At 37.8% G+C, this 14,462-nt stretch overlaps 1 protein-coding gene across 2 annotated transcripts in view; it reads right to left on the minus strand.

The window, feature by feature from the left end:
• Positions 1-14,462, minus strand: part of ARHGEF3 (Rho guanine nucleotide exchange factor 3) — a 113,917-nt gene that overhangs the window by 74,494 nt on the left and 24,961 nt on the right. For both annotated transcript variants that reach the window (XR_003536980.1, XM_027700759.1), the window contains exon 3: positions 4,726-4,792. Coding sequence is in view for 1 of the 2 variants with exons in the window: in XM_027700759.1 (XP_027556560.1) it covers positions 4,726-4,792 (67 nt within the window). In the remaining variant the exon portion in view is untranslated. The remainder of the gene's footprint in view (positions 1-4,725; positions 4,793-14,462) is intronic.

Genomic DNA, 14,462 nt, shown 5'->3' on the forward strand with positions numbered 1-14,462 from the left:
ACTCTGGGACAGAAGAGCTGGAACCCACTGAAAGGAGGCAGAGGACGAGATCTGAAAGGAGCGAGCAATGCACAGTAACATATCATCTCTTAGAAAGCAGGAAAGGGAATATGGAATTTTTCTTTTCAAAGAGAAAGAGGGATGAGACAGGTCAAGCATCCACCTGGCATCTCCTTAACCTGCTGCAGGAGGTTAGAAGAAATAGAGGGACTTTGCAGATGTAAAGGGAGAAGCAGCAGCAGCAGAGCAGCTGTGGGAGGGCAGGGATGCCAGCCAGACTCCCCCTGTCCATGGCATGGGAAGGAACCACTCTCTGACTGTTGTCATAACAGGTATAATTATTCCATTCACAGCTATGCTGTGATTACACAAAGTATAGAAAAATATGCTGTCAATGACACAAAGTCACCACCCTCCTGTGAGGAAGCTATTTAAATTGTGCATAAAAGTACATTAAAATAACAGAAAACCACAAGTGCTTTTTCATGTATATGATAACTTGTGTTCTAAAATCATACTAGATAGACTAAGTCTGTATGGTATTTAAGCACATTTGATCTAGATACAGCAGTGCATAACTTGGCTTCAACAATATGAATAAAGGCCTGTCTGATACTACTTCTAATAAGATTTTGTTACAGGTAATATCTTTGCTTAAGCAAACGAGTACCAGTGGATACAGATCCAGTCAGAATCCAGGATAGGTACAGAGGTGCTTCCTATGGTAGTACATGATTATGTAATTTATGTAATTACTCATCAAGTTAAAGCTAGGAAAGAACTTTTCTCTTTTAGCAATTTTTATCTTGTTGAGATTCGTGCACCCTGAAGGGAATAACTGAAGTCTACCAGTCTGCACAAAAATAAATATACTGCTTTGTAAATACTGTCTGAAAAGTGTGGAATTCTTCCCATTTGGCAGGAAAGACACCTTTTTCACCACAAGCACACATGCAGTAAAACTAGCAAAGAAACCACTTATATATCTAAAATTGACCTTCAACATGTTTAACACTTTTTTAATGTCAGATTTCTCATAAATTAGATCAGCCTTTCCTACAAGTGACCACATCTGCAGCTTGGTTAGTTAAATGCTTTTGCAAAACTAAAAAGGAAACAAAAAAGGAGGAAATAGGAGGAAGCCTAGTTGCAATAAATTATCTTCAATGTTCAGGCAACTGCACACTAAACACATGCCTCAAACTATTTAAATTACAAAATGTTGGTTTAGATTTCACTATTTATTTTTAGCACTGAAGTTCTTCAGCCAAATTTGTTGGGGGGGGGAGGAATAGAGAAACGATCTTAATGGTTCAGATGTTTGTTTAAAGCATGCAGGAAATGATGCTCTCTTGGTGGAACAGTGGAGAGACATATCAGAGATAAGCACAGAGAAAACCAGCATCCTCTTCAGTTCTGCCTACAGCCCCAATAATCTTCACTAATCAGGTAACTGCTTTTCTTCTGATTGTCTGGCAGTTTCTTCATAGTCATCTCCAGTGTCAGCATATCAACACTGGGACCAACATGTACCACTACTTCTGCAAACATATCTGAATGCTTCAGTAGAAAAAAACACATTTAAAGACTTCCAGTCACGTATCTAAGTCCAGAAGTTTATCCTGCTGGCAAAAACAGAAAGTGGGTCATTTTAAGGGAGCAGGAAGGGAGATGGATAAAGAAGCTGAAGTCTTAAACACTTGAGAGTTTCTTAGTCTTCTTGAATTCAAAACTTCCTTATTTGTAAGACTGACTGCTCTTACTATGGAAAAAAATAGCACACAAGTGTGTAACTCAAGACTGGATCATACCTAGCAAAACCCCACAGAAACTTTAATCCTGACATCACCTAATTGTGCGTGGGTGACTGTACAAACGTAACCCTCGTTTGATGGAATGCTTTATTACTAAAACTGTTTGCCACCCTACATGGCAACATCACAAACTATTTCCACAGACACTAAGAGCAGCATGTTGACCAATCATGTACAGGTACCAGACTGTGGTGCTGAGGAAAGCCACTTACCTGCATCAAGGTTTTAAGGGAAGGGGGGCATGGAAATGAGAAGAAGAATGAGAGTTAATGGCAACCAGAATATAAAGTAAAAATGGGATTAATACTGATCTCTGTGCCAAGATCTGTGCTGTTGCCTTGTTTACATTCATTATTGACCTGCCTCTGAATTGCCCCATCCCATCAGGTATTTGTTTCTTCTCCTTACCAAGCCCCGGCCACAGATTGTTCCCCCACCCACATGTCATCTCATCACCCCAGGGGCAATACTTGTAAAGGTTGAGCTGATAAACCTGCAGTGCTTTACGGAAGATTTCTGGCTCCTCTGCACATTTCCACCAGCTTTCCTCCATTTCTATACTTTATCCACTTCCACTCTCTTTCTCTCACGCATCTTCCATGGCTCTCTGCTTTCTCCACCCTGGTTATCCTTCTTTCCAACTTGCAGATTCCTCCTCTTTCCTTCTCCCATCGTATACCGATTATCTTCCTTTGCTTTATTCCTTTTCTACTCTTAAGTACCACACCCAACACCTGATCTCCTATGTTTTGGTCTTCCCATTGCACTGTCCCTCCAGTGAGGGATATTCTTACCTCCACAGGTTTTCTGTTTGATCCTCTGAAATGACAGTTCTCACTATAAATACCCCTATAAATCCCTCCATAATGGTTTATTTGCTGGACAACTGACTGTAAAACCTCTTCAAAGCCCAAATTAACCTGATGCCTTGTGTATACACAGGAAGAGCATATAGTGGAGAGATTGCACTGCTTGGTAACTCTTAAGTCTTAATTCAATCTCAACCAGGTTTGATTTGTTTAGTTAAAAAAAAAAAAAAAGAAAGAAAGAAAAGAAACTCCCTTCTCCCCAGTGATACCTAAATACTCTCCAAAGTTCTGGAAGTAACTGCTACCACTACCTAAAAATGACAGCATTGGTAGAAACACATGATATCATCTTAACGGAAAATCCCCATTGAGAGAATTCAACATGATCTCTAACCATGGGGCTCAAGAGAGCTGCTCAGGATGGAAATAAGCTGCTTCTGATAAATTTAAGTAAGGAGAGGAAAAGAAGTGCAGAGGAGTTTCTTTGGTAAATGTGTAGCATCTGGGCCTTCCTTATCTTCCTTTGAGGTTTACGTTGGTGTATGTTCAAAGATGCTTTAATATGAGCCCTTATCAGCGTGATGCAGAGATCTTCAAAATCATTGAACTAGCTGCAAAGTGAGGACAGGTAGATGAACATGGTGTTGCAATTTGGTGCTTAATCACTTGATTATTTTTTATTTTTTGTGACTGTTAAAATGACCCTGTATTATAGTCTCCTGACGTTCTATATTTTGTACTATAGAAATAGCCCAGAAGTTGAAAAGAACATAGCTATGAGTAAGTCAGCTCTAGAGCTGTGTTTGTTATACTCAAGCGTGGCTCTGCTCCACTGTCAACATTAACTTAGTTCTTTTACCCAATAAGGTTTTAGTCCTGTTGGAGCAAAGACATCAAAGCTAACCTTTTATCATTCACCACCTCTATGAAAACCTTTGCTACTTTAAGTCTGCTCACTGGGCTTTTTATAACACAATTTTTCCATCCATCAGAATAGAGTTAATGCTCAGACACTGCAAACATCAACAGACACTGAGACATCTTTTCCAGCGCTCACCTATCTTGGTTTCAGCATCCAAACAGACCAAGTGAACAACTGATACAGGTTCTTCCCTCACAGTAAATGATAGTGGATGCTCTATTTAAAACACCAAATTAGAAAGCAAGAGTCACTACCAGATACTGTAAAAAGTATTTTGAGCAGCACAGACCAGTAAGCCTGTCAATGCCATTTACCCTTTCAGCAAAGCATTTATGTCTGGCTACTTAAATGCTTTGTTGGAAGAAGTTCAGAGAAAATTTATATGCTCTCCTGAGCACAAGTCAGTCCAAATTACAGGTAATGGTAATATACTATTTATTATACTATTTATTATACTATTTATTACACCAATGGTGTACAAGGTTTCAGAGCTCATAGGGAACAGAGAGGAGACAACATGCCTCTCTGAACAAATTAACCTATGTAAGAAGCAGATCTCTGAAACCTGAAGCAGACAACACTAAAAGCTCCTGATACCACCAGCAAATATCAAGGTTCTAAGTGTCACTTGCTTTGCTTTTTGATGTAAGTTTTCAGTCAGTTACTGTGGGAACCCCCATGCTTCTGTATTTCCTTGCTCAGCCAACCAAACAGAAATAAAACCTATTCCCTTCTGCCTTGTAAGAGACTCACGTAATTTTTGTTATGATTCTCCAACTGTATTTCTGAAAAATTCACATATACAAACTTTCAACAAGATAACTTTACAAATATATATACTACAGTAAAACAGCACTTAAACTACATGTATCAGTTCAGTTTTCATTATTTATTTTCAGATATGAAAATACAACCTTTTTTTTTTTAAAGTGACACTGTAGGTTAACCTACTTTATACTATCTCCCACAACCCTCATAACAATACAGCCAATCACACTAAAAAAAAAAAGCTGGTATTTTTTAGAAAGCCTTTTAGGAGGGCACAAAATGAAAAGTTCAAGTCTAATTGTTTAGCCATGATTTTAGTCCTTGTAGATCATGCTTTAACTACAAAGTTATACTGCAACAAAATGAAGGAGGTGAGAATGTTAGAGTGTGAACAAAACAATACTAAACTTACCCCTCTGAAATTCCAGCCCTTGGTGGAAGGAAACAAGGAAAAATTGTTCTGTTGCTGTTGTTTTGGCCTGCAAGATGAGAAAAGACAAGTGTTTACCTTTTCAGCTGCCCTGTTTTCTATTTCAACAGCAGAATGACAAGAGAGGGAGAAAAAAAAAACACAAACATGCTTCAAGCACCAAGACACCTCAGATTTCCTTGGCTGTGCCTCTGACAGGTTTCTGTCTTCAGCGTAGTTACAGGTTTTAATTCAGATTGAGAGCTAAGGGACATGGCAGCCTTACAGGCCTTCAGAGACGCACTGACTTGATGACTGTCAACAACTTATTACTCCCACTGATTTTCCACAAGGAGAGACAACCCTGACCCAAACAAGCTGTGAAGATGCAATCATGCCATGTGATGCAGGATGGTGCAGGCTGCAGCTGCACTGGATGAGGACACAAAGAGCCTTTAATCCTGCCAGTGAAGCCACGCGAAGCACCAGTGCAAAGCACGTCAGCCACGCTCTGGTGTGACGCTAAAAACTAGAAGCCGACTTCTGTTTTTACTCCTTCCAAAAAAAGAAAAAAAATAAAATAAAATCTTTCTCCTACTCTATAATTATCACTGTACAATTATTTCTGAAAAGGAACCATAACATTGTCCACTTCACTCTTAATGAGTGCTTTTCACCAGTAGGATCTTAAATTACTTCACAAAGGTAGGTAAACATTGCTGAGATTTTACACACAAAGTCAGATCAAAGCTCGACTGACCTGCTGGAGCTGACCAGACCAACAAAGAGTTTGGCAGCGGGACCCAAGTGCTGAGCACACTGCAGCTCCAACCATGCAATTATACACCTTACAGAAGCTACCACAAATAATAACAGGGTCACAAAAACTTGGTTAAAACCCAGCAAATTAAATGGCTGCTTTTCAAACCTCACCGTCCAACAATAACAGGACAGATATTTTGCAGTTAAAGCACTGAATTAACATGAGTCGTTCCTGCTGCTTGTAGTTCTTGAAGGACTCCAAGATACCATGCCTCAGTTTCTTTTCTGTAGAGTCAGGATGGCAATAGTTTTCCCTGGTTTTCTTACTGTCTTCTCTATTTTTGTGTAAAATATTTGGTGCATAGACATTTTTCTTATGTTCATTAAAACACATCATAGAGCTGTGATCACAGGAGATGTTTTCTGATGCCAGCATAATGCAAAAGATAAAATTATAATCATGATAATTACGTAATTTTTGTAACATCAAAGGTTGAGATGTAAATCTTCTCAGTTTTTCACTCTAACAGCCTGCCAACCAGAAAGAATATCAATATTGAAGTGTATTGATAAAGTCATTAAAAAGCAGAAGTCACCACACATGACAGACTTTAACATCAAAGACTGTCCCACTAGTAAATTCTCCTAGTAGAGCTTTCCAAGTTAAAATATCATGAAACTGAATTTCTAACATAAAAGCCCCACTTTTTTACTGGAACAGTAACTGCATTATGAAAAGAGAAAAATGTGATTAACAAAAATTACACAGAGTATCAGTTGTCCCAATGGTGTTTTGCAGCTTTTTAGTCACAGATGATCTCACACTGGAACGAGTTAGATCTTCAAAAAACGTACTGTGAGCTTTACAGAAAGTTGTACTCTTTCTCGAAAAATATGTTTAAACTTATGTTTCAGCACTTTTATCTTCTATTTTAATGTTGTTCAGGTATTTATTTTAACATTCAATTAAGAACTGCACTAGTTTTATACTAGTTAAACTGAATATAGGGGAAACAAAAGATATTTCAACTTCAATATAGCAGGTGTTACGATATTTTAGACAATGTTTCAAGGGAAATGAAGACTACATTAAAAATTATCTCCCCACAATCATTCTGTAATGAGAACTAAGAACTCTGTAGTAAGCAATAAATTTGTTGAATAAGCAATAAACTTCACGGAATCACAGAACATCCTGAGATGGAAGGGACCCACAGGGATCATCAAGTCCAACTCCTGGCCCTGCACCTCAAGTAATAAAACATAGTTCTTCCAACAGCAAGACCTCATTTACCATTTTCAATTTGGTCCTTCACTATCTTATTTTGATCTCTTGGTCTTCCCATCTGTCAACATCAGTGAGAACTGTACTGAAAAAGAAATAGAGTAAAGCAGAATTTTCCAAACAAAGTAAAAAAGAGGACTCAGATTAATAGGCATTAACAGTGATGAGCAGACCTGACTTTTAGAGGCACTTACGTCTAAGACAAATCACTCAGGTACTACAGTAAGGCTTTTTCAAATGTCAAGTACAAGACAGGGAGGGTCTCTCTAACTGCAAGCACTGTGATTAACATTTGTGAAACGCACCAAATAGATTATCACAGACTGAGAAAAGGAAGCGCCGTAATAATGTGTGAGGTAAAAGAGGAGTTCCTCCCTACAATTATTGTAACAATAGTCTGAAAGCTGTAATTTGTAACACTTGACTTTTCTTACACATGGATCTCTTTCAGCTAAAAGACTCCAAAACACTTTCTCCTCAGTACCGCGGTTTTAAGAATGAAAGACTAAATGAATGAAAGGTGGGGCTATAAAGGAGCTCTTAACACTGTGGGAAGGAGGGGGTCACCAAACCTGCCAGCTGAGCTTGGTTTGCGGATCGCTATGGAAAGTTTACCTTGGAAACAGAAGCCTGAAACCAAGTCCCTCCAGTGTGAGAGAAGTGCAAGCAGAGACCTGTCCCTTGGAAAGGCGGCCCGTGGAGATCCTCAACATTCAGCCCTTCTCTTTGTTTGGGTGTGAAATTCCTCCTTCTCCTCATTAGCAGATGTTCTAACTGTTTATCTTCCATTTGATCTTCAAGCTCCAGCCTTGGCAACACAAACCCTGGAAATGGTATCTTCATGCCTCAGTAGCTCCGATGTTCCTTAGATCCCTCGAAACGTTTACAGGGAATGACCAAACTATATTGACTTACTCACCTGGTACTTTCCTACTGTGATCCTGCTGTTCAATAAGAGCAATTTAGAATTTTACTGAACAAAACTTTGATTACTGCAGGAACTTTTGACACTGGCGATATCCCCTGAGCTGTGGCACCGGCTTTGACCAAGGTGCTTCTACTACTCTTTTGTACCCCGGGGAATAAAATGCTTCTGTCCTTGACATGTGTAGGGTTTTCTATTTAGGTTCTCTCACACACATACTGTGGATATATAATAAAAGTATCTGTTGGACAAATATATCCTTATTGAAATCTTTCTTTAGACACAATTGTTAGACGCCAGATTAACATGCCTCCTAGAATAAATTAGTGGAATTTTTTTTGTGCAACATCTACTGTGCTGTAGGTTAATTATATAATGACAGTCGGTAAGTAGAAGCGTATAAAGGAATCTAAAAACAACAACATGGGCTGAATGTTTTAAAGCTTCTATTACATTTACTAACAAAAGTGTATGATCTGCCTTGAAGCATGATGATGAGATAAATGAACAATTTATGGCAGTTTATATTAAACTCAAGTAACTTTTACATCTTCATCTGATCCTCCAGTCTATCTGCACACAGAATCACTGACTACAAGAGGATTTTTTTAGATATGCATATCCAAGCTGTGCATGTTTTGTTTAAAATACTCAGCTGCTACATCCGTCTTCAGATAAAAGCACATTTCACAAATCTACATGAATATACTCACTCAGATAATAAAAGGAAAACTCAGACCACTTAGAGACAAACTGTGCTAAGTAAAAATCTTTTTCAATCTGCAAAAATAAAGGTTGTTACTACAGCTGTGAATAGTTTACAAAGATACTGTTAAATAATAAATAGTACTTACTGTTCAGAACTGTTCTTTGTAATGTCGTCTGCCTAACCTATCAAAATTGTACACTAAGATACAGTTCACAAAAGCACATTTATTTTAATACACTGGGATAGTTGTGATACTAAATTACACACAAGAAAACCACATTACAAGAAAACTAAATTACACATAAGAAAATGTCAAAGTGATTTATCTGGTGAAGCCTGAGACATAAGAGAATTTTAGCTTTGAACAACAGCTTTGAATACTGATTCTCCTAGATAGTTTAAATTACAGATAATAATAAATTAATGTACCTTTGGTACTGATTTTAAAAGAAGAAAAAAAACTCATGGTTTGACTTATTTAATAAAAAGCACTGACTCATCCACACTTGAAATCCCAAATATTATTTCTCTTTCATACTAGGCCTGTGCAATTTGGCACTAAAAGGAGATCGTGGAAAATTTAATTTATTTTCTAGAAGTGTAAAACAAATCTAACACAAAAGAATTTGGCTCAGAAAGTATTTAACTTCACATAGAGAGCTTACTTGATACACTCTTCTTGCTAAAGGCAAAGTAACTCAAAGACTGAGCATGTTTGGTTTGCCAAGGCCCTGGCCTGCAGACAGGAGCTCTTCAAGCTCTCAATGCGTGATAACTGGGGGTGGGGAGGCCACTTAGACGACTGAGCACTACTCAGTATCTTGAGAGAAACTAAAATATCAACCGAGAAAAAAAGAGATGACTGATTTTTAGCTGCTGTGCTGATTTTCTCAGTGTTAACAATCTTTTGTTGTCATATTATCACGAACTGGCATAAACACATTAAGAAAGAAAAACAGCCCCGTGACTGGCTACACACACAGAGGCATTGCTGAGCAGGTACATGTACCAGGGAGCTGTCCCACACCTACTCTTTTCCCATGCTCTCTTCACAACATGTGTAGTTATACTATTGAACCAATGCAACCTACTGGAAAATATCCCACCACCAACAAAACCCAAAGAAGCTACAAAATGCATTTTTTTCAGTTCTGTATTTGATTCCTTTCCTGTAAAAATTAAAACTAATTTTGTGAAAGATGGGGGAAAAAAATCATTTATTTGTTCATCTGTTACTGCAGGCTAATGCAATAAATCCATCAATATACACCACTATAAAAGCATCCCCTCTTGACACAAGGAACTCTGGTCACACCTGAAAGAGAAATCCCTGGCTACTGGCCAACAGGAGGACCCAGACTTTTCTGCTGTTTAACAAAGGTACAGCTGCATTAATGCTGGGAAGGATGAGAAGAGAGTCGTGTATTATGTTTCTATAACAAAATATCACCATTTCATGTGTATTGTAAAAACTGAGATTATAAAGATTGTTCACTGGCTTACTTTGACCACGCAGCCTAAAATTATTACTGTATCATTTCAGTTATATTGGAAAGAAGAAACAGCAATAAGGTTTGTTAATTTTTAGTCATTACCTCATCCCCACTTCTGTATCACAGAAACTGAATTCTTTACAGAGAGAACAACTGCACATTCAAAAGAAATGGCTCATCTCCACCCAACAGTCAGACACAGCCAGATAAGATCCTCTGGGCCACGGGAAAAATAAGATCTGATGTAAAGGCTTAAATGCCCCCATCAGGAGGTCAGAAAAAGCAAGCCTGGGGCAAAAACTGCACAATACTCAAGGAAAGACAAGAAGTCTATTTTGTTTTCAAACAAAAGGCTGGGAAATCCACTTAGCTTAGCAAGATTGGACCCTCACTAGTTAGACAGAAACAAGCACCTTCACCCAGAGAAAGCAGACAGGGCATTTCTTAGCTGTTGGTGAAATCCAACCGAACCGCATTTTCAGCTAGCCTGGAGAGAACCTCCTAACCCTCAAAATCCATTCAAGTGCCATTACATCATGTTCTTGAAAAAGGAAATGGGTGGCTTCTGAAAACCCTTTTTGTTTGGTTTCACCTCATCTGGCTTATTCTGAAGGCAAACATGAGCTCCTGTGAAGCTGTGGTTCATTAACAGGCATTCAGGGAGATGAGCACTGAATAACGAGGGCAATGCTATTTTAAAAAATACACTAACATTGACTTAGGGGCAAGTCAATTCAATGCACTATTTTAAAATTCTTGTACTGCAGGTTCCTCATGCTTTGTTTGCAACTTCATATTTTTCTGCACTATAGTTTGTATTTCAACTGAAAAGGCCCAAAATGTAGGTTTCTAACAAAGATGTCATATAGGATCATTATACCATTAACCCCGTAGTCAATTCAGAGGCTTCTCTGTGCTGAAAAATAAAAAACTCTGGCACACCTTTACAAGAGAGCTGTGTGATACTTTCACACCTCACTCTCAAGGATCTGGCACTGAGCCAGTCAGTCAAGGAAGGAAATCTGCTTTTATTAAATATGATTGGTTATAGAGCACTGTAACACTCAGAATGCTGTTCTACTGAGCAAGATTATTCTTGCATGGAGGGTTTTATACTGAGTGACAAGAACCACTCCTGCAATTTCTATGCAGACATTCCAGAACGTCTTATCTTGGGATTGTAACAGGCCTGTCACCACCAGAGCTAATAAACTAAACTTCTCCAAGTGTACACAGTCATTCCCATGACTTAACTTCAGTGTGCTGTAACTACCGCTCCAGAAAAGCCAAATTATACCACAGTTTTGTGTCTACACCAGTTCTGCCCTCTACCACATCTAAGGGACTGGAGGCTGTCATGGCAAATTCCATTGAACTATTTTGTCACATATAGTTCAGTACCTTGGATATAAAAATCTCACCAAAGGTTAAATTCTACAGCATTCTGGGGCTCTGCCCAGGACACAACAAAGTATTTTATTATACCATAACCACAACATGGACAACAGACATTCTCCCACATTTAGAACACTGTCAGTTAAAGAAAGAATAGAGCATTGAGAAGTGGAAAAAAGTCAGAAATCACAGAATCATTAAGGATCATCGAGTCCAACCTTTGACTGACCATCACCATGCCAACTAAACCACAGCACAAAGTGCCACGTCCAGTTGTTTCTTGAGCACTTCCAGGAGTGGTGACTCCATCCCCTGGGCAGCCCATTCCAATGCCTGACCACCCCTTCAGTGACAAAACTCTCCCTGATGTCCAATCTGAACCTCCCCTGCTGCACTTGAGGCCATTTCCTCTTGTCCTCATCAAGTTATCAATGACAAAACCTTTCATGGGAATCAGTTTCCATATTTATATCAAGCCCGAGGGATAAAGCTTTAACTTTTTCAGCCTTTCCGCATTTCTAGAGCTTTTTATTAGAAATTTTAAAAAAGCAAAATTCCAAGTCGTGATACTTTATCTCTTTTTCCTTTGGGTGATGTTTTAAAGACAAACACTTATTGAAACCCGGGAGAGAGCACTTCTAATTTATTAGATTATAAGACCAATAGGTACAATAAACACAACTATACTCAACAAAATATTTAAGACACAGCTGGACAAGTAAACATTTTTAGTAGTTACATACCCACTATAACCAGTTTTCTTTAATAAGCTACCAGTATATTTATTTTTTTGAAAAGTTACGTTATGTGCACCAAAATGAACTACAAGAGGCCCTGAATCACAATTTAAAATAGTACGTGATATATACAAACAAGTCATGACGATCATGCAACTTTTAGATTTACAAAGACATTTTCACTTGTAAGACTTCTACCTGCTTTACCAGTAGGATGCACAGCACAGGCACCCAAATGAAATAAATAGTGATTTCACCTCCATTTCATCACATTTCCATCTGCACAGTAATTCCTATTAAGTTGAATAAATAACTCTGAATTACCAGACCCCTGGGCTTAGGAAACTATTTTCTCCTTATATTTAACAAAGTGCTCTTCACAATTTTCTTATTCAGCTTTAACATAATTTTTTAGATCTTGAAAAGAATTAGCAGAGTATTTTTAATATTTATTGCTTTAGTTTCCCCTTTTCTGATGTAGCACATTGGTGTTTTCCTTGTAGCCACAAATCTCCTGGGCTCCATAAGCATTTTCTTTTACTCCATGACAGTAGAGCTACCAAATCAAGCCCTAACATGCTTTCAAGTTTAAAAGTTTATTCATATCATAAACACTGGATTGGTTTCCCCTTTGTTCTGAACGAAAGTGAAATAAATACAAACAAGGCAACTATATGCACAAAGGCCAGTTTACACATACAAGGAGAGCTAGATTTAACAACAAATAGCTTCAACAAATATTGTATCCTCTGATATCAGGATATTTCATACAAACACTGACAAATATCTTTCTGCAGAAATCAGAAGAGTTTTTGAAGGCAATTTATAAATAGACACTGAAGTCAACAAACACTGACCTCCACCATGTGACTTTTGTGATCCTGACCTTCGTTGCACAGAGAGGTCAGAAGGTTATCAGGATAGTTTTATCTTCACGAGTTACGTAAACCATTTACCTAATGAATAATGCTGTTAATAAAAACTAAGTTATAATTCCTGAGCAGAAGATTTTGTACAGCAAATTTGGCTTTGGAAGTCGCTTAACAACATGAAACGTTTGAAGCTGGTGCCAAATTTTACACCTAATGTTTAAAACACTTCATTGGTTTTGGGGATGATATTTCAGCAATACATTTAAAAGGTGTTTCTATTCTGAAACCAGACACTCCTTTCAACATGTCTGTTTTATGTAGGAGAATGACTTCCTATTAAGTAAGCAAAACCCTCACACTTTCACTGAAGGGATATTTAACCTGAGATGCAAAAGCAAAATGTTTTCAGCTAGTTATTATTCACAGCTGGGTTCCCGTGGGAACATTTTCTGCATCACTGTTGCCATAGTAATTACTATAGAAACCCCTGAGTGCAATGGAGTAAAACCTGTTGAAACCATCGTGCCATTAAAGCTCCATTCAAAATATCAACTCGGGACAGAAAATGTTCACTTAGCTCTTCTTCTGCCAGCAACAAGTTAGTCTCTTCAATATAAATACACCACCTACAGTAATTTCAGCCCAAAACCATTTTACAAGACCATACATGAAATTTTGTTAAAATAATTCATTTACAAGTACGGAATCCTATAATTAAAAAATAACAGTGATGGCTCTGAAAGAGTGTATATTTTTTGTTTATCCCAGGTCAAAGTACATTCCTTAAAAAGTGCATTTATTGGTAGGAGAGATCTGGAGCCAATTTTTTCCAAAATGCATATATATATATATTAAAAAAATAAAGTATATTTCAATGGATGCACACACACATACACACACATGCTTTTTCTTTCCTTCCTAATTACCACAATTTCTGCAAAACCAGGCATTAACACATGAAGTGAGACCAGTGGATCAGACAGAAAATGGGATTTTGCTTTAAAACACACCAGTGATGGGTTGAGCCACCAATGGAGGAATTCAGCACTTGGATAACTACACAGGTTTTTCCTTTATTTTCACCAGGTTTTTGGTTTTTTTCTAGACATTCTCCACTATTATGTTTCCTCCGAAACATTTTTAATGCCATGCCTTTAAATTAGGCACATCTACCTCTGTTCTTACTCTTGCTGGGAGTTAATGTATGTAGGTTTCAAAGAGGTGTATTAATTAGACATATACTGCAATATTTCATGATAAAAACTAAAAGCTCCCTAATCATAAAACCAAGAGAACAGGCTTTTTCAGTTTGAATACAGAAAGCACCAGAACAGAAGGACACTATTCCTTGTCACTACAGCAGCTGAAATAAGAGGGTCAAACTACCAGGCAAGAAATCAAACAGATGTTGATTTGATTAATGATGATGCAAAAGTATTTATGGTTTCCTCTATGGTCATTGATACCAGAACTACTGTTGGGAGCCATCAGTGACAGGAACATAAATTAAATTATTCTACTCCTTTTAAATATGTAAAGTATGTTTCTGCAGTCAAAACAGT

This window comes from Neopelma chrysocephalum, unplaced genomic scaffold (assembly GCF_003984885.1).
Source record: "Neopelma chrysocephalum unplaced genomic scaffold, ASM398488v2 Primary Assembly neopelma1_147, whole genome shotgun sequence".
Lineage (NCBI taxonomy): Eukaryota > Metazoa > Chordata > Aves > Passeriformes > Pipridae > Neopelma > Neopelma chrysocephalum.